This window comes from Podarcis raffonei, chromosome 5 (assembly GCF_027172205.1).
Source record: "Podarcis raffonei isolate rPodRaf1 chromosome 5, rPodRaf1.pri, whole genome shotgun sequence".
Lineage (NCBI taxonomy): Eukaryota > Metazoa > Chordata > Lepidosauria > Squamata > Lacertidae > Podarcis > Podarcis raffonei.
Window position 1 is genome coordinate 63,228,264 of NC_070606.1, and position 21,341 is coordinate 63,249,604.

The window sequence follows — 21,341 nt, forward strand, 5'->3', positions numbered from 1 at the left end:
ACTTGTGGGTCTTGGTCTCCTACATAAAATAAAAAAACTAAATAAAGAAGGGCTTTGTTCACCCAAACATTTGGTGTGCTGATGAAAGGCTGCCTCCTTGCTCTGAAGGAGTAATTTGGAACTAATAGGAACAGCTCACAATTTGACCTGATTTTTGCAAATTAAGTGCACCATACCAAAATCAGGCACAGTCTAGAACTAAAAAATACGTCAAATCTGTAACTTTAAAAATATACAATAGGGCTCTTGAAAATTCAGTGGTTTGATTAGGATCAAACAACTAATTCACAAGTGACTAAATACTGTTAACTACATTCCTCTGTGGGTTGTCAAGTGCATTGGAAAAAAGGACCTGTCAGAAAAAAGCTAGTATAAATGCTAGAAAACCGGTATTGTTTTAAGTATGCCTAGCTAGTTTCCAGCTCAGCACTTCACACTGTGGTTTCTATGGTCTCAATCACTTCTAGTTCGCATTGTGAGGGTGATAGGAGGGGACACTCATCCGGTTCCCAGCTACTGTCTGGACTATAATCTTCTTCTGAACTTAGCTCCGCCCCTTCCTCTGTGTCCTCATCACATGACTCCATATAGTGAGCCCCAACAGCATTGATCCCAGAGTCCTCAGAGCTGGAGGGGGAAGAGCAATGATCTATTTTTGGTGTATTATTCTCTCTCAAAATTAAGGCATTGCGTGTGGTGACCTCCTGAGGCTTCGTTTTATTGGGGGGAGCAGGAGGTTGCCTCTGCACGTAACACATCTTCCCATTGATGCATTTCACACGGTAATTGTCAATAAAGAGGTCCGCGATTGTGCAGAACCGTGGGGAATCTGGGGGTAACGGTGGCTGGAAGACAGGTGCAAACTTCAAAAAGTGTTCCGTGAGCGAGACAGATATCTGAATGGTGTTTGTGGTTCCCCGAGGCCGAACAGGTATTTCTGTGCTTGGAAGTTGTTCTACTGGAGTCATAGGCTGATAGACGTATTTGCCTGTGAAGGATATGAAAAGATGAATTAGAAGCCACATTCTGCTGTGTAGGAACTAGGTCAGGAACAAAATGGGTATTAGGCCCTGAATATCAGTTGCTGAGAAGTAACGTAACAAGAAGGCTAGGAACATAGGAAGCTGCCTTATATGATGTACCAATACGTTCACCTAGTTGAGTATTTATAAAAGTATTTATATACTGTAATTAATAGACTAATATCTAGGCAGTGTACAGGAAAAAGGCATTTAAAATAGTAGCATTGTCTACAAAACGAGTGGGGTACCTTTTTAAAAAGTCAAGGGCTACATTCCCATTGAGGGGTGGTTAGGGGCTGCATACTGGTGGTGGGTGGGAACACTCCTCTCTACCCAACCCCCCTTTTCTCTCTCCTCTCTTCCACACCCACACCATATTGACACCATTTCCTTCCAGCCACTTTCCTTCTATGCTAGGGTGTGGGAGCAGGCTTTTCTTTTTCTCAGCCTAGTGCAGAAGGGAAGTGAGCTGCTAGAGCAGGAACAGAGCAATCTGTTCCCCCAGTGGCAGCTGACTTTCCTTCTTCGCTGGATGAGGGAAAGGGTTTTTTTTCTCACAGTCTAGCACAGGAACAACGTATGTCACTGCTAGGCCAGTGGGAGGAGGGTGGAACCATTGCAGGCTCTGTGCCACACTAACTGGCAGCAGCCCTTGGAGGTCTTTCCCAGCCCTTCCTGAAAAAGCCAAAAATTGAGCATGGGACTTTCTGAATGCAAGTCACACAGGTTTCCATGAGGGATCTGCATAGCCACTGTGGGAAACAACCCTGATCTAGATGGTTCCTTGGTTTAATCCCTCTGGGCTCTTTCCACATTCTTATTTGTGGCTTATTTTTCTTCACAGTCAACTGAAAGCGAGCTTTCCATAATTGCCATTTTCTAGGATAATTCTTCTACAGAAAAGCAATCAGAAGAAGTTTCCAGAATCATCAATGCATTTATTTTGTTTTCCCTACTACACAAATATGTCTTTTGGGAGGGTGTTGCATTTTCCCCTTTGGTAGTATTGGACACAATTGTGGCTGCAGCTGGCAACGGAAGAAGTTTTAAAGCAGGATATGAAAGGACTCCAAAGCTGTGACTGCCACTGGCACTCTGATAATTCAGCTAAATAAGAAGAAAATAGGATTATGCTGGCTGTAAAATGGGCTCTTATGCTGTATTGAACAAGAAGCTTGAAAGCGCTGCTAAAGGAAGCCATATAGAATTTTAAAAAGCAAAAAGACAGAGCTTTGTTGCAGTGAATGAGAAATCTGAGCCCAATTCAAAAACCCAAAAGAACAGAATTTAAATGTCTTCTAAAATGCATCATGAGCAGCTGTGTGACAGAAATGTTATAAACATGGAGGACTACTGTTGTGCTCAGATGCCACTGTGGTAAACACTCAGTGAAAACTTTCTACTGTTCTGGCCCACAACTAATTGGCTCTATTTTGAGACAGCGCTTTTCTTTCTCTGACTCTCCAGGTTCTCAGTAATGAATTAGAAGCTAAACAAGTTGGCAAACAAAGCAGCCATGCCTTCGTTAGCATCTGCTTCCTTTTCCCATATATGCACTTGCTAGCACAGCTAACATCTTCCATCTTCTCCATCCTACCAAAGCTCTTATTTTGTAAGCCCAAGGCACAGACCTTATGAAAACCAGTAGTTATGCATTAATGTATCCTCCTAATTCCAGTCAATGCAAAATGATTGACAATTATCTATTTTCAGTGCTAATCTGTGTCAATTACACACGTTAACCACTACAAACATTGTAGAGCAAAAACATTAAGCAAATGCCTGACAACCCCAACCTATCTTTCACCACAGGGAGTACTTGAGCTTCAGAATCTGGAGGCAAGTGTTGCGGGTGGACCCTGCATCCTAATAATGGCCATTCTACGATTACAAACATTTTCCAACAATAGTGTTATCCCCATGTGTCTCTATTATGTTTCTTGCAGAGCTCTTGGGTAGAGGGGAACTAGAAGACAGACATTTGGTCATATGGAATCCAGGAATTCAGCTTCAGCTTCAGCTTGAGATAAGCGCATGCTTTGCAAAAATAAAATGTGTAGCTAGATTATGGGAGTTGCTCCCCTCCTGCCGGCAACAAATTCACTTCAGACCAGAGTCAAGGCAACCTGGAGCCCACCTCCATTCTAAAATTAATCAGGATAATAAAGCAAGTGCTAAATTAATCAGGATAATAAAGCAAGTCCTACTCCCATAAATTTTTTGTTCAGTATTGTGGACCCTATTTTATGAAACTGGACACGGGTGGCACTGTGGGTAAAACCTCAGTGCCTAGGACTTGCTGATCGTAAGGTTGGTGGTTCAAATCCCCGCGGCGGGGTGAGCTCCCGTCGTTCGGTCCCAGCTCCTGCCCACCTAGCAGTTTGAAAGCACCCCTAAGTGCAAGTAGATAAATAGGTACCGCTTTATAGCGGGAAGGCGTTTCCATGTGCAGCACTGGTGCTGGCTTGCCAGTTGCAGCTTCGTCACGCTTGCCACGTGACCCAGAAGTGTCTTCGGACGACGCCGGCTCACGGCCTCTTGAGCGAGATGAGCGCGCAACCCTAGAGTCGGTCACGACTGGCCCGTACGGGCAGGGGTACCTTTACCTTTTATTTTATGAAACAGGCCACCCTCCCTGTTGCACTTCTGGCATCTACTGAAGACCTTTTACATTTCAATTGGCTTTTAAACCAAATTTTGATTTTATAGTTCGAATGCATTTTTATTTCTATTGCATGCCACGTAGAGATTACTGTGATCAAATGGCATACAAACTGTAGAAGTAAAAATCATGTTCCTGGGCAGTCCTATTATTGCCTCTAGACCCTGATGTGAGGCTACAGCACTACCAATGCAGACCTGCTGAGGCCTTCCCAGTCCCTTACCTCAGGGACGTAGGCGTGAGGCTCAGAAATCCTCCATACATGCATAATTCAGTCAGGGATGCTGGGAAATCATAGAAAATGAATGCCAGCTGGTTCAGATTGGGCCTTTAGGCCCTACTTTGAGGAAATGAACGCACTAAACGGCAGGGTCTGAAGGCCTCAGGCTGTAATACAGATTTCTCTTTGTAAGTGAGGCCTCTCAGCCACTGGTAAGGAACACAAGTGAAGAGGGTGCATAGGGCCTCATTCATGGTGAGAAATTCTTAGCAGAGTCTGAGGTCTCCAATCTACACCATATATGCACAGTGGCGTAGCGTGGGTTGTCAGCACCCGGGGCAAGGCAAGTAATTTGCGCCCCCTAACCCGTGGATTTTAGCACTTGAGTCTCTTCCACTAGATTAGCGTGCCCCCCCCAGATGTTGCACCCTGTGCGGCCGGCCCCCCCCCCGCACCCCCCACGCTACGCCACTGTATACGCAGAGCCCAGAACTCCAGGCAGGAGTTCAGATGATAATTCTGGACACCCAGTGAACATTCAAGAAAACAATCTATTCGCTTTTGATTATTTCTAGATCCTACTTGAAAGTTGTGTTTGCTCATCCTTATTCAGATGTTGTTTCCCATCAGATAAGCCGCTACCATTGCATAGGCATGATGTAGGCGAATCATATACCTTACTTGAATTGCTTGAGACACTCAGCAACATTTTAGAGGAGGGAGAAAGTGGACCGAAAACTATTTGCATCAAAAATCTAATAAGATGTTTAAGAAACATGAAACCGTCAGTATCAGATGCTCTTATCAAAACAGAAACAGTCGCTAAATCTGTGCTTTACAATGTGGCCTGGGAGGAAATGAATGAATGCATGAACTACCAACAAGACTTCTGCTTGTGCAATGGGACTTTTCCCCACCTTGCCTCCCCTGTGCATTTCCAAAATTTACTCCAGATGCCATGTGGGGGTACAGTGAAACGAGAGGGGGAAAGTGCTCTGTGCAAGGAGAATCCTAGACCTATGCTGGATTCTACCTATACGCTACAAACTGAAGTGAGCTCTAGAGAGTAGAAACACCAAGGTTCTTTTCCAACTTTTTATTTTTATTTAATATTCTATTTATACACCATTCAACTTTATTTTAAGGACTGTGTGGTTCCCTCCCACTTTGAGAGTTGTTTTAACAATAATCAAGCAGTGTATAAATTTTACGAACTAAATAAATATATCCTCAGAACAATACCTGTGTGAGAATGATTGACACACAGTTCTTCAAGTGAGTTTCATGGCCAAGAAAGGAGATAAGTCTCAGTCCTTGACCACAAGCACTTTCCTGTTGGACAAGCATACTCAGTCCTTATTGGGTGTGTGGATTCCCCCTTGAAGTTTTATTTCCTAAATATTTTTTTGTACTCAAGCAGATCTTGGGAGTCTCCCTCATCTGCTGTTACTTCCCTCTTGTGCATGACTAGTGCTGTGCTGCCTACATAAGCAGAACTGAGATTGCTATTAATATACAGGATTTTTAAAAACCCAAAATCAAACACCTAATATTGAAACCAATGCAATGATACCAAATAGGCAGGTAAAACACTGAGTTGCTGACAACTCTGTTCACATGTAGGTATTTGCCATGCGGGTTAAACGTAACCTGTTATTTCTTCCAAGTAAACTGGGTTGCACAGAATGTATGTTTCATGTTTTATTTCCTAATATCTTTTAAGCAAACTTTCTGAGAAGTAACTGTCATTGAAAGCTGTGGGACTTATTTCCAAATAATAGATTTAGGGCTGCAATACAGGAAATGCTAAATTTAAAATACTCCAAAATAATGACTGGCTCCTGCTATGTTGCAGAACACTATAGATCAAGATGTTTTGATTAGAGACTGCAGACAGGAGATATGGGATATGTTTTTGATTTTCTTGCTGGCTCACAATCATTACTCAAGGAAACCAACCCATCTGTGCCTCCAAACGCACCAACTGTGGAAGGCTGATAATACCCATCCTTCCAAGACACACAAAGGTGACTCAAAATAGAAATTATCCCTGTGCAGAGCTGCTGTATTCATACCCCAGGACTGGATGAGTTGGGGACTGGGGGACTAACTAGTTCTACTCTTTTTTTTTAATAAGATATTTATTAAGATTTTTTAAAGTATTACAATAAAAATGAAAAAAATTACAAAAATACAAAATAAAAATAGTTAAAAACACACAGATTTTCCATTGCTTATTTTCCTTTAGCTTGTTTCCCGGACCTCCTCATACCTCCCTTTTTTGTATTCCACTTCAAATTGTTGGTTCAGCAAATCCTTACCATTGGATTTTTACCTATTTATAACCCTTTTTTCATATTCTCTTAAAGCATTACAGCTGGAAACCACTTAATTTCTATCCAACATCATTCTAACATTCATTAATTTTACAATATTTCTGTAGATAGTCTTTGAATTTCTTCCAATCTTCTCCCTGGTCTCGGATTCTGCCAGTCATTTCTGCCAATCCCATATAGTCCATCACCTTCGTCTGCCATTCTTCCAAAGTGGGTAGATCTTGTGTCTTCCAATACTTTGCAATGAGTATTCTTGCTGCTGTTGTAGCGTACTAGTTCTACTCTTACTTGGATAGACAATTCTAGGTGATGCTGGGGAAAGACTGCTAGACTGCTTGGCACTTGTGTTTGGGGGGTCTCCACAGGGTGCTATTCTATCCTCCATGCTGTTTTATGTTTACATGTAACAGTTAAGCTACATGTCAGTGGAGGTTTGAGGATATGGCTAGTACTGGCTTATCTGTCTAGGTGAGCAGCGTTCTGTCCATTCTGGAGGGAGTTGCACTCCTCCTAAAGTATTATATACAAAATTGGTTCATCTTATGTCCCTAGAAGTGCAGGTTGCCTCCGTAGCACCTTTTTCCAGTTTCTATTGGTGTACTAACTATGACTCTATCTGGACAGGGACAACCAAGCTTCAGTTTTTCATGTCCTGATATCCTCCCATTTGTCTTCAAAGGCAGACCCATGCACAATACACTGCAATACTCCCAATGTGAAACTTCAGTTAAATCAGAACACAGCAAGACTGCTAACTGGAATTGGAGAGCATGAACATAGCATGCTGGCGCTTTCCTGGCTTCAATGGTTTCCGGTCTATTTCCAGGCCCAAGTCAATGTGCTCTTTTTTTGACCCTGAAAGTCCTGCATGGCATGGAACCAGAGTACCTGGAGGGTCATCTACCTAGATCTCAATAACCGTCTGATGCCGTTTTCTCTGGGCGCTCCTGCCAGGTTATGTGTGACAGGTGACTACTGGAGAAAGGGTCTTTTCCGTAGTGGCACCTCAGCTCTCTCAGCACCCCAGAGAGCCTCACTCGATGCCTAGCTTGATGTCATGCTGACACCAAGTAAAGCCACTCTTACTTTCCCAGCTCCTTCTATCAGTTCCTGTTATCTGGGCTTTAGGTATGTATGTGTTTTATTGATCTATTTATTTTTCATCTGTTTTTTATCTCAGTCTTAAACTGTCCTGAGAAAATGGTTCAGCACATCATAGAAATATTTTAAGCGAAAAAAGCAAAGTAGCCTGATACTTGTGCGGGTAGCTTTTCACAGTATTTGAAGCCAAGAGTTAATCTTTGCCTCTGCAGATTTTTTGCCTACTGTATTTGCCATGCTCTTCTTCCAAGGGCCTCGGAATGACTTGCATGTGGTCCCCAGGTGGTCTCCTATCCTGGCAGCATCCAAGGTCAGGCTCGCTTAGTACTCAGAAACAATCAGATACACAGCATCTTTGAAACTCTCAAAGGTTTCATGAGCAAGAAATACTGCAGCTTTGTCAGCGGCCCCTTATATCACTATGCTTATTCAGAAGGCATATGTTCTACTAGTAAATGCACAGAAAATGGCAGGGGTCCAAGACAGATCACATACTATAGTATATAATTATAACCTACTTCCCCAAATGTATGCCTATGAAAGTAAGCATGCTAGTAGGAATTTCAAGAATGACAGGAAATGCAAGTGTTCGATTTCTGAAAGCAGACGTACGAAGGCTCACATTTATATATATATAAAAAATGCATCCTTTGACCTGGAAACTCTGTCTCCTAATTCCAGGTGCGTTGAGACTTGTTGCAGCTACTCAGTGGCAAGGGAAATGTAAGCTGCTGCAATTTACTCTCCTTTATTAAACTTAACATGCCCGTGAATTGTAAAAATGTCCCAGGATGCAAGACTGACTCAAATTAAGCCACAGAAACAATTCTTAGCTTTTAACAGAAGATTATTCACAAAGTCATTTGTCCTGTACAAGTAGCTCTAGACAGGCTTGAGCATGTTCCAAAGAAAAGGCTTAACTAATACAATGCAGAAAAGAATCTCAGTTTGGTGGTGGATTTACGGTCTACGACCCCTATGTGCCAGCCCTTTTGGAGCTCAATCCATCCACCTAAATAAACGTGACTATGTTCAAAAATGTGACAGAGCTAAATGCATAAGAATGATTTCATTAATGATATCTTGTGGTTGTGCACAATGACACTGAGAACACACTGGTCCAGTACTCTTGAAACAGCTGACATAAGGCAGCATCCTGTGAAGCTATGGAAATATCACCTCTATAAACTCAGTTTGCTTATGAATCCCACCAACGTCACTTGATTATTAGTACTTGAGTATAATAAAAGGAAACAAATCTTTGTGGAATAATCTGTAAATGAATGTTATTTGAAAAAGGCATACAGAAAACTCTTATTTTGTTCAAAGCACACCTGACTCCCACAAGCCTTATGTAATTTGACATAAAAAAATGAATTGTGCTTAGGCTTTTAAAAGCAGCCAAGGTAATTAACTCTGACCAGGTGAAAACTCAAACACTGTCTGATGCTTAGAAGGAACCGTAAGCATTAATGGCTATATTAGAAGAATGCATTTATTTCTAAGGAAAGAAATAAAGTGCTTTGTTCCATCACAAACACCATCAGCAGAGCTGCGCTTTCTTTGGGGGAAATGGATTTGCCCTTTTTCCATTAGGAGCAGGTAATTCAATATCACCACTGTGGCCCAATCGCAAGTAAGTACATGCATTGTGTGAGAGCTCATACTAAAGTGCCAGAAAATTGGGAGTAGCTGCTCTGTAATGAAAGCAACACGTAACATCACATTGCAGAAAACCTATAGCACCCAAGCCTTTGCTGGTCAGCTGCTCTACCAATTATTTCATGGCTCAAGGGAGAGGCTTAACCTTTCAGATTCCAGAAAGCTCAGGGGTGGTGAAAACTAGAAGCCTTGTGGCACTTTAAAAGATACCAATTTTATGGTTGCTCTTGTGGGCCAGACCCATCTACAGTGCTTGTAAGAAGTTAACATACACAAAGGCACAAAGGAGGAGAACTGTGAGCAGTAAATCAGTATCTGCATTTGCAAAACTGTATACTAAGGAAGAAGTAGAAGACCTGGCCCTCACAAGAGCAACATACTTGATAGCAACATATCATTCTGGGAAATCAGGGTAGAGACTTGTTTTCCATATTTGGATCAAGAGCTCCTCCATACAATGCTTTTGTTTCTTCCCAGAAGTAGAAGATGACTTTCATAGCTCTCATTTGTCGCAGACATGACAGGTCTTTTTGCAGCAAAAAGAACATTTGCTCACATGGTATAATCAACCTAATCAATCATTTCCACTAATGTGCAATTACATTGCTACCTCATTGTTGTAAACAGATCTCTACCAGTTTTCTTTAGACAGTTATTGGAGGATATATATTTTTTGTCTGTAACCAGTAGAAGCGTAACAGCTTGTTCCTTTTTTTATATAAGATTCAACACATACTTTGGATTTTGTATTCTTATCTATGCTTTTTCTAACACCAGATTAAACATGAGAGGACAGGATACTATTGTTTTGTACCTACTGGGGCAGGAGGCATAAAAACTCCCCTAGGAATTAAAGCAATGAGAAGATATTAAGTGAGAAACTTTTTCCTTCCATCATGGCAGATATTAAGCTTGGGGATTCTGGTTCCCCCTGCCAACACACATACTTTAAGAAGGTCATATGCAAACACCATCCAAAAGAAAGAATCCCCTCTTATAAGATGGAGTAGATTTAACCTATGGAGACTGATACAATTAACAGCCAATGCAATCATATACTTGTCTACTCAGAATTAAGCCCCAGTGAACTCAGTGAGACTTAATTCCATTTATATACAGTATAGGATTGTAGCCTCAGATTTTTAAAAATTGCGTGACAGCTCAAATACGTGCATGAAGATAGGTAAGAATCTATCTGTAACTTATGCATTGTATCTAATGTTGGTCCTACTTAGAGCAGACTCACTGACAGTAATGGAAATGTCTTAATTTAGTTCCATTAATTTCAATGGATCTACACTTAATACAACTTGGGCACAACTCTCTGTCTATGCTATCCTAAAGCCAAACACCAATCCTCTCCAATCACATCACTGATTTTAAAGAGAGGAATGTCTTAATTGAATAATAGGATTAAAGAGTTGAAAGGGTAATCTAGACCAACCCCTTGCAATGCTGGTTGTTAAACTCATCAAAATATTAGTTTATTTACATTTTTTAAAAATCCCAGCAAAACATGTTAGAAACAAGTCAATAGGTTGAGCTCAAAAAGAGTTCTTTACTAATTGAGCAGTCTGTATGCATCCCTGCCTCACAGCATCAAATTCTGTTGCTAATTTGAAGGTATCTAACCGTGAAATAAACAGAGGATTTGCTTAAGCATTCTTTTTTCTGCTTCTATTGATCCCAGCATTCCAGTTTACCTTTGAACCTCTGTAATGTTGCTCACATATGAAAAGCGCTTTCAGCTTCTGTCCCCCCCCCTAAATCACCACCTTTATTAACTTGGAGGTTCATGTTTTTCAAAAAGGATACTTAATAATGAAAACAGCTACAAAGTAATAAAAGTTACACTCCAATTTGGGAAAAGCTTACAGAGAAGACTCCACTGTTGAGCTAAGAAAAGACACAAGACAAAACTTGGGACAATTAAGCTCCCTACCCAACAGAATCACATGCATGAGGCTACATTAACACTTATGAAAATAAAAGGTACATTGTTCACAACATAAGAAAAACCAGAACAGATTGAAGATTAAGTAAAAGGTGTAAGGTAGAAGAAGAAGAAAAAAGGATGGGGATATTTGGGAGACAGCATTTTAAACTAGATCTTCAATTTAAAGTGTCACTATCTCAATAAGCCATAATTCTGCCCATATTACTTGCACAGGTTTGAGGCTTGTCTCTATGCTACCCTTCCTTCAAGAGCTAGCTCCAACATTTCCACAACTTATCTCTCAATTAGCAGGGTGCATTTAGATTTACAGGCTAAATGTGTAAACCGTTTTGCAACAAGTGCCCTTAGCAATGGCAGCATTTCAATAATGCCTAGGGAACTGGCCATGTTTTGTAGTACTTTGGTGATGAAAAGATTATCTGGGTCTTTTCCAAAATAAAATAGAAGAGCTTGTAACTGCTGATCTGCCAAATGAAAAAAGCGAAGAGGTCCTTAACACATGTATTAACAAAACTCACAACTGGCCAATACTACCAGCTTTTGCCATGAAATATAACTCCAAACTTTCCTAATTATAGGTGCTCAATACATGCTTAATCTAATCATCTGTTGAGTTAGTCAAACTGAAGTGTAATGATGCACTGGACTATTTTTGTTTGTGTATTGTATTGCCTATTTCCAGGATCCATTTACCTTTTATGGATTATAAATGAAGCTTTAAATTGGCAGCAAGGTGTAAACACAGGTAAACAGATGATTTATGGGCCTCTAAGGCTTCCTGGAATTTGTAATATGAGCAGTCACTCAACAAACTAAAAGTCTCCAGCTCATTTCCAAGAGTTGAGATAACTATAATATTTAGCCCGAGGGTGAACCACAAGTTCATGTTCTAAACATACACATAGCCAAATTTTACATACTTAGCCATTATTTTAACTGAGGCATCATGCATTTTCACCATTTATGTTTCCATGTTATGTGCACAAATCTTGTGAGGATAGGATTCTCCTCATAAGATGGAGCTTTCATATGCATAATGACAAGATATATGGCTTCCTATCATATACAACAGTCTAGTCAATATTGTATAGCAAAAAAATGCTTGAAAAAGTAGACCTGGGAACTTCCAGACCCTCAGTAAGGCACACATGTTAAAGGAACTCACTTGCTGGGTCAGATTAAGGTCCACTTAATCCAACATTCTTTTATCAATTGTTACCGGCCATCATACATATGTACCCTACACATGAAGGCGATAATATGCTCCTGAAGTTTGCCTCTAGCAACGTGAAGTCAATTGCCTTTGAACACGGGAGATTTCATTACAGTGTGATGGACTTATCCTGCATGAATTTGCAGAGTCCTTTTTTCAAAGCCCATGATGCCAGTGGCTATCCCAAAATCCTGTGGTAGGCAATCATTTTGTCTATGTTGAACCCATTGCCATTTTCATTGTTATCCCCTCCCCCTTTGGATCCAAAGAGGCATCCATGTCATGTAAATTCCAATTCATTACATATTGTCACAATTTATGCTGCCTCCTTTCTGAGGTCTTCAACCCCCATATTCATTATTTGCCAATAATGAATGCAAATGAGATTCAAGTTAGTTAGTTACAGGAAGAATAGGAAGTCATGAAACAGTTACAAATTATTGGGGGTATAGAAGGTCATCCAGTCAAGAATCCCTTCCCCAAGCCACAATATTCTATGTAATATAAAGCATGCTAGATGAACCTTCCTTGGAAACCTCCAAGTATGAAGACTCCATAACCACAAAATGCTTGCTCCGTTGTTCAGCCTCTCTTATAGTTCAGAAGTTCTTTGTGGTATTTAATATCAAGCCATGTTACTGCAATTAAACCCAAGGCTTCCTTTCTACTCTATTAGCCCAAAGTAGAAAATGCTTCCCCCAAAGCCAAGACTTCAAAACCAATTCTGAGAGTTTAAAGGAGGGTTAGAGCAAGGTCATATTTCCTGGTTACATTTTTCAATGACAGTAGCGCCCCTGCAATTTGTAATACAAGAACTTGCACTTTGGTCCAATTTTGAGAAACATGTGTAAACAAATACACCAAAAAATTCTTGAGAGCATCCTTATCCACACAAAGGCATGTAAACTTGTCTTGAATTAAGATTTTGATGATGTGCGATTCTCTCTCGAGTGGAAAATCCATATATTTCTGCTAATTCACAGTTCCCACCCCTCTTTTCATATTCTACAATAAAGTTATCAACTCCCATTTTGTGATTGATTCTGCTAACAATTTTAACAGGGTTGAATATGACCTCAATCTGTTCAGATTAATCACAAGAGAAGAAGCAACTTGATTACAAAACTTTAAACACCAGTCCCAGGAGATGCTATTTGATTGTAGAGGGCTCTTTCAACATATCAAACAGAAAATTTAAAGATACATTCAAGGAGCGGAATGTGAAATCATATTTTTTAAAAATCAAGATAGAAATAAAATGCCACTTTTTGAACAGTGTGGATAATTAACTACCGGAAAAGATTAAGAAGAAGTGCAGGTGGCATATTATACTGAAGCCTGAATGAAGCATCACTATAATTCATCTACAAGTGAGTCAGGCTGGCTAGTAGTAATAAACATCCTCAAGTGAATAAATTACTCTGTGATGCTCTCTGGGCTGGGCTATGTGGTCAGAGTGGTCCCTGCTAGCCTTGAAAACCATGAACTCTGACAAAGCCCATAAACTCTCAAGAAAATTATCAACTCAGACAATGTTGCACATGCAGAACACCTTCTGTAATCATAGCTACTCCTTCATCGGTCCTCAAAATATCCCTTATCAACTAATGTACCACTGGTAGAAAATTATTACTATCTGATGCCTGTGAAACGTAAAGAGAATGATGAGCTATGGTCTGATAAAAATGGCAAATGTCTATAATGACTGGATTTCACTTGGCCATTCCATTTTCCTCGCAAAAATAAAAGGGGGTTCTTTTTTTAAAAAAATTAGAGTTCAGTCATATGTTCAGAATTAGAAGTCTACTCTTTAGCTGACTTTCCCAAGGTCATCTAGCACCAGGAGGTCAATATCAGATAATATTTCAAAAAGCTATTTCAGGAGATGTATAATGTGTGTGATGCATCCTGCTGTTTTGCATTTACAAAAAAAAAAGGAGAGCTTAATTGAAAAAAACTATTACAGAGTTCTGAAGCAAAAATCAATGCACTGTGCAAAATTAATCCTTCTATGTGAAGGTTTGATTTTAATCCTTGATATTGTTCCACATCTGTTCATGCCTGCCACTTGAGCAATCCAGGCCTCCCTTCTCTTCATCATAGAGATAAAAGAAACAGATGTCAGCTGTGGAACAGATCTTCTCAGGGCCAATTCACACAACCAGTGGAAATGATAGTGAACACATGATAGCTATCACATTCAGTTTGCCTGCCACTAACAACTATGTTCACATACTAAGAATGTCTGTGATAAATTGGTTGTAATGGTTTGGTAATATGGTATGATATCTATGTACAATGTCATTTTTATTTCAGTTGGTATCGTTTATCACCAAATTGTTTGATTTTCTTAGATGCCTTAGGGACACAGCTACTAAGATTAAGAAAAAAATACCATAAGATGCTCTGAGCCCAAGGGATAGAAAGAGGAATAAAATGAAGAAAAATACAAAAAAAAATTTTAACAGACTTGTATTTTTCCAATTGTCTGTTATTTAAGTAAGCATAAAGAGGAGGAAGCTATGGAAGTCAATGTCACTGCTACTAAAATTCACACCATATTACATAATGCTATGCTCTTAGAAGGCATATGTGGCACTGAGAAAATTTGATGTGCCCCTCATAATAATGCAGAAGTGTACATTATCTAGAGAATCATAATGTTTTCAAGACTAAAATCTCAAACATCTGGACCCAATCTAAAATGCCACAAGATTTGCTGCCTTGGATTTTAGGGAACAAAAATATGCTATAAATAGGTAGTGAGGCTAAACCCCCAAAAGAACCAAGGTGTCAAAATGGATCTGGGGGTTTCCTTCAGTTACGTGCACCAAAGGGAGGAAAACCTCCTTACAGATAAGCCAGTATGCCACTAGAGATACTGTAGGGAAAATAAAATGTTTAGGGCTAATTCATATGCCATTCCATCTCATATTGTGGACCTTCCATTATATATATTCTAATGACTCAAGCAATAAATCCATGGCTGTGAAGTTAATTCACATCCCCCAAAAAGTTACTCTTCCCAGCCTCATAGGTTACTCACTCTAGGAAACTCTCCATACTTTTGCTTGTCCTGTCATTTTCCCCTTGGGAAAACCCACTCTTCATGGCTGAATCGGAGCAAACATCAGTTGGGTTTTCCATGGATGGACGTTTGCTCTGATTCAATAGTAAAGAGTGGGTTTTTCCAAAGAAAAGCGTCAGGGCAAACGAAAGACTGCTTGGCCCTATGCTTTCTGGGCATGGGACAAGTGGAGTGTGGATGAGCCCTAGGTCCACCTATGAAGTCTCTTTCCATTGCCCATTGAAAAGATAAGTATGTTCCAGCTTGGTCATAGCTACCATTTACTGTTCCCAAGCACACAAAAATAAAATTGAGAGGCTCTGCAATAATATAAAATTGCTCCCAAGGCAACAGTCACTTTTTTAAAAAAAAACCAAGAAGAACAATTGTAATTAGCTATGCTCAGTATCTCCTTGCTCACATAACTAGGGGTAGGCAATATGGGTTATTTGCCAAGGTTGTATATACATAGATTAGAATGGAAAGGCCTGATACTGCTTGCCATTAAATATATAGGAAAACAATATAATGAGACCCCAATATTGTGGTCTGTTGAAGCTACAAAAACTGATATTTATAACTTTGCCATAAATAATAATGGCAAAATGGCTGCTCATGTTGTATACTGAAAATTGCTTTTGTTTTCCAAAATCTGCTCATACATCAATCTGAGAAAGTAAAACTGCCAATTAATTTTAATACATTAGTAGTGTAGATATATGTACTGATTACCCATTTCCCACATCTCGAAATTACAAGCCATTTCTTAGGTAATAATATATTTAAATATGCAATATTCCCAAGGGGAAACAAATACAGAGCCTGTGCTAAATTAATAAGGAGTTTATAATTGTTTGCACTGGTTTTCCTGGAGGTAAAAAAGAAGAAATCCAGGGCGGACCTTAAATTACCTTAAAAAAATGCTGGCATCAAAGTAGAGAAAGACGGAAAACGACAGCTACTACTGGTGGAACTTTTCATTAAATACTGTAATCACAAACTGCCAATTTTCACTTAGGGACTAATCAGCTAAACGAGTAGGTTCAGGAAGAATTGTGTGGGGTGAACTCTGCAGGCCACTGAACTCATGCCCCCTCTTGTTGCTCTGTGCTCACTGCTGTGTCACAATTCTGCTCCTTCAACAAAGACTGAAAATAAACATGCCACCACATTCTGGAACTCCAAAGGTGGGGACTGAATCCTTGATGAGCAGCGGGACCACCAATACCCCTAGATAAGGACGTTCAGCTGCCTAATTTTGTATTTATTTGATTTTATACTTTTCTGTGCTGCCCTTCATCTGAGGATTGAAGGGTGGTTTACAATATAAAAACACAAAATATAATTTGTCTAGCCAAGCCTTTGTGATCTTATGTATTCCTATGATATTTATGTCCTCAATAATGACTCAATTTTCTCCCTAAGAACTTTGCTTCCCACTTCCTTTCCAGCCCTGTTTCTCCACTAGCAAAAAATCTCAGCAGACTCACGAGTATGTCAACAAAGAAATCATTGGTTTAGCACTAATAAATGGGGCAAGTCCTAGAAATGAGAGGTGGTCCATTTGGAACCAAGGAAGCTGCCTTCTAAAAGACCACTGCGCCATCCAGTTCAGCACTACCTACACCATGGATGGGGAATCTTTTTCAGCCCTAGGCTCACATTCCTTTTTGGGCAACCTTTGGAGGGCTGCATGCCAGTGGTGGGCAAAACCAGAGGCAAAAGTGAGTGAAGCAACTCATGTAATATTTACTCACATCCTCCATCCTCCATCCAGAGAAGCAAGAGGCATTGACTGAGGTCAAGGACCTTTGGAGTTTGGAGAACCAGTGAGAGGTGTAGCACAGGGAGTTCAGAAGGCCAGACAGAGGGGCCCTACCTGTGTTTCACTTTCACTGAAAAAGGCTCCTGAGGGTTGCAGATAGGTGCCTTTCCTGGCCCTACCTGGAGATGCATTAGGTCCAGTCATGATCGACTCTGGGGTTGTGGCACTCATCTCGCTTTATTGGCCGAGGGAGCTGGCATACAGCTTCTGGGTCATGTGGCCAGCATGACTAAGCCGCTTCTGGCGAACCAGAGCAGCACATGGAAACGCCATTTACCTTCCCGCCGGAGCGGTACCTATTTATCTACTTGCACTTTGACGTGCTTTTGAATTGTTAGGTTGGCAGGAACAGGGACCGAGCAACAGGAGCTCACCCCATCACGGGGATTTGAACCGCCGACCTTCTGATCGGCAAGTTCTAGGCTCTGTGGTTTAACCCACAGCGCCACCCGCGTCCCTCTGCAACTAGTACCAACTCATTAATTCTCCATGTCTAGGATGAGTGCTGTTACCTTCTGACTTGCAGGGACAAAACCCTTCAGCTGCAGATATGTCTTCCTGGGACAAATAGCTTTGAGGGAATTTTCTTTAAGATCATGGAGCAGAGGAAAAGGGTTAAGCCCCCTCCACCAGGGCTATAGTCACAATCCAAATTAGGAGGCCTAGAGCTATTACTCTACTTTTCCGTGTATAAGACTAGGTTTGTTTACTTAAAAAAATGTTAAAAGGAGGGCTTATACATGGGGGACAATCTCCCCCCATTTTCTGAATTTTCTGAATTCCGTCTTATACACGGAAAAAATACAGTATTTTTAAAAAACCCACAACACTCAAACAAATGCAAATATATATTTAACATAATGTTCAGTTTGGCCCTCCGAGTGCCATTCTGTCCAATCCTGATATAACTTTGGCTGGATTCCCTCCACTGCAAATGGAAAGGAGTGCATTGTTTTAATGGTTATCTGCACAGAGTCCTTGGAAATTGCTAAGAGCTCTTTAAGATCAGTTAGAGACGGGAGTATTTCTACTGAATGCTTTCACAAAATCTTGGTCAATCCTGATATCGGAGAAAGCACCTGATCAGGCTGTGATCGTAGTGATGTGCAAGTGGGAGAATCAACTTATCCACTTGATTAGAAGCACTAAAGCAGCAGATTCAAAAAGGCTTAACAGTGTGCTTTACCAACAGGAAACCAAAAACATTATTAGAGAGCATTTAGTGAACACTAATGTGTATGACATCATTAGAGATTTAGTGGAGCACTGTTCTACTCAGCAACAGCCTAATTTTGTAGGCTGAAATAGCACAAAGGGGTAAGGTGGGTTTAAGAATGGTGGTGTCCATATAACTCAGGGTGTGGAGTTGTAGTTCATCCTAACCATGTCCACAGTCCCAAGTGAATTTTAGTTTTATTGCCATTTGTTAGCAAGTTGATGCATCACTAGGGCCTCCAAAATGAAGGGGTGGAAAGCAAAACCCAATGAGAGCAAAGAAAGGGAAAGGTGAGGCCATTAAAACGTGCGAAAATATAGATTTGGACAAGAAGTACACACCATTAGTTGATAGCTTGACAATTTATTGTGGAGCAAGCAGTTTTCAAAAGGAGATACAACAATCCTCTAAATTTACAAATGAGATATAGTTTAAAAACAGAAAATGACAATGAATCCTACCCTAATATATAAATTTCCTCAGGTCACAAGGACTGGGACATGAGTCATGATGCTTTGTGAGTGGAGAGAAATCCCCACAGAGACTTGGATGGGAACAACAGGATGCTGAAGCAGAAAACTGAAATGCAATTTCTCTGTTGTAACAAGTCCAATGCATCTACCTCTCAGTTTTCTGGCTGTAGATAATGAAATGGCCACATCAGGCAACTGAGCTTTGCTGTGTGACTTGTTCCAGATAGATGGTGTGGCACTGAGTTTCATGACAACTATACCAATAAAAATGGGAAGAAAGAGCAAATCGTTTATCATCTATTTTCTTCTGCATGGCCTGCCCTTCACTCTGGGTCACCTCATATCATTCAATAAGGTGTTTCTAGCTTGGACAAGGGAGGGTTGTGTGTGACTAAAGCCAAAAACCAAAACCTTAATTGAGAATGAATACATTTGAACTAAACCATTCTTTAGTACATTTTAGAAGCATTCTTTGGGCATAGATTAAATTTCAGGTTGCCAGGGAAGATCCTTTAATAGCTTGGAAACGAGATAGCAATAAGATTACAGGCTCTATTAAATGCAGCTCCATACTATAAGAGAATAAATAACAGAAACCACCAATTTTTAAAACCACTATGAATCAGCAAGCCTGAGACAGCAAGCCCACAAAAGAAGGTATTTCTGATGGGCATTTCTGATTGCTCCCCAGGGAGGCACGCCTAGTGCTATCTTTATCCAGGTTTAGGCACCAGGCAAAGAATTTTCTCTTATTTACCGAGGTTTTTGGCTCTTGATTTGAAGGGTGGTAGCATGGCCTCTTTGGTTAGGACAGGACCTGTAGTCCTGCCTTTTTGTTCAGCTGTGTTTTTTAGCCTTTTATTTGTACTACTGTCTTTTTAGGGTTTGGGGTTGTTTTTTTGGTTCTTAACTGATTTTAGCATTAAGTCACTCAGCCTCACTTTGTAAGAAAACCAACTAACAAATACAATAAAAATGACAGCCAAACTAAACGCCTTGCTTCAACCACTAGTGTTCATACGTTGATATAACTTAGACTTTGTACGCATTATGAGAGCCACTCTTAGTGTACAATATCCAGTAAGGAAAGCCTACAAATAGTGCAGCCCATCCCACGGAATGTTGGCTCCATTTCCTGCCTGAACATCTGTGTTCATATACAAGGCATCTACAACTCCAGCGGTTATCAGAGATAGAAGAGGGAGCGCCTTCTTGTAGCGACAGAGGCTAGGATTATATGGGAGGTTTGCTGCTTCTCAGCCTCCCTTAAACAAAAAAAGATACGTGGAGCGGGGAGAGAGGGGAGTGTGGTTCTGTTCTGCCAACAGAGAAGAAGGGCAGGCGCACCCCTCTCTTTCCCTTCCACCTTTTACCCATTACTGCCACTAACACAGCTTCACAGCGAGCCCATCCCATCCCTTTCTTGCCTTATCAGATACATGCAGGCTGGGAGGATGGAGAAATCCATCGTGTTCCGGGTGCCATGCGATCAGCCACTATCGATCTCGCCGTCAAATCCTGCCCTCCGGGTACCACAGAGCCACCGAGGCGAAGGGAAGGAAGGCGGGCAAGAGCTTGCCTGCCCCCTCAGGATCCGAATCCCAGGGGGGCAAATAGGGTGTGCTTCTCTCACCGCCCCCCCCCCGGGGCTCGGGGATGCTCGCTTGCTCTTCCTCCCTTGCAGCTAGCAAACCACCACCCAAACGGCGCGCCACTCCCCGCCTCGACAGGAATCTCTGCAGCGTTCAGTCAGGGGGCTCCCTGCGCTTGCAGGAAGGAAGGAAGGAAGCCTCTGGAAGTCCGGCGAGGGGCCAAGGCGAGCTGCTCGCCCGGGCGGCCCGCCCATCCCGCGCCATTCCTCCTCGTCCCCCCAAAATACTCACAGTGGCACCAGCCCAGGTGGCAGCACCAGTGCAGGCGGAAACAGCGTCCGTGGCTGTGCGTGGTGCACATCGACAGCCCGTCGCAAGGCTGGAAGTCGGGTCTCCCGGCGCAACTGCGGGCCAGCGCTTGCGCCTCGTCCAGTTTCTCGCTCTTGCCCGCCGCCAGAGAAGCGGCAGCGGCGCTGGCCGCCGCCCCAGTCCCGCTCATGGCGCTGCTGCTGCTTCTGCCGCCGCTTTCCCCGCCGCCACCTGCAGCCCGCGCCGAGCCGCGCACCTCCGCCGAGTCACTCCCGCCTGCGCGCACACAAGGCGCAGCGGGGCGGCGAGCGGCGCTTCTGGCCAGCAGGGACGACGCCACGGGCTAGCCCGGCCGCGCCTGGAGCCACCCTGGCCTGGCGCCCGGCTCCTCCTCAGCCGCCACAGCCCGCCCCCTCCAGCGGGTGAGTGGGTTGGCGGGAGGGTGGGGCTCGGAATGAGCGGGAGAGTGAGGGAGAGAGGGGAAGGAAGTCTGCTGTGGGGACTCCTCCAGACGCCTCGTGAGCGGCAGGAGGGCGGGAGAGGGAGCGGAATCCTCCCGAGAGACCAAGACCGGCCAGCCCTCCCAGGACGCGCAGCGGCTCCTGGGCTAGCAACCCCTGCTTCAGGCGAGGCGAGGGAGGGAGGGGCGGCCGGGGCCCGCTCCCCACCTCCGACAGCCAGTCAGA

At 42.1% G+C, this 21,341-nt stretch overlaps 2 protein-coding genes across 2 annotated transcripts in view; one reads left to right on the forward strand and one right to left on the reverse strand.

Annotated features, from left to right (window-relative positions):
- C5H3orf70 (chromosome 5 C3orf70 homolog) lies at positions 1-20,974 on the reverse strand. Its single transcript, XM_053389774.1, has 2 exons — positions 20,638-20,974; positions 1-988 (listed from the first exon to the last, which is right to left on the reverse strand). Exons 1-2 carry the CDS (start codon positions 20,843-20,845, stop codon positions 432-434), a joined length of 765 nt encoding a protein of 254 aa, XP_053245749.1. The 5' UTR covers positions 20,846-20,974; the 3' UTR covers positions 1-431.
- An 81-nt stretch (positions 20,975-21,055) lies between these two features.
- MAP3K13 (mitogen-activated protein kinase kinase kinase 13) overlaps positions 21,056-21,341 on the forward strand; it is a 75,755-nt gene continuing 75,469 nt past the window's right edge. Inside the window, exon 1 of the mRNA XM_053389764.1 lies at positions 21,056-21,077. The gene's annotated coding sequence lies outside the window, so the exon portion shown is untranslated. The remainder of the gene's footprint in view (positions 21,078-21,341) is intronic.

Bases quoted from the DNA above. Each gene is read 5' to 3' on its own strand.
- C5H3orf70 (XM_053389774.1), bottom strand. From the start codon at position 20,845: ATGAGCGGGACTGGGGCGGCGGCCAGCGCCGCTGCCGCTTCTCTGGCG. The intron at 989-20,637 runs GTGAGTATTTTG...TATCCTTCACAG, and splicing joins CCACCTGGGCTGGTGCCACT to GCAAATACGTCTATCAGCCT.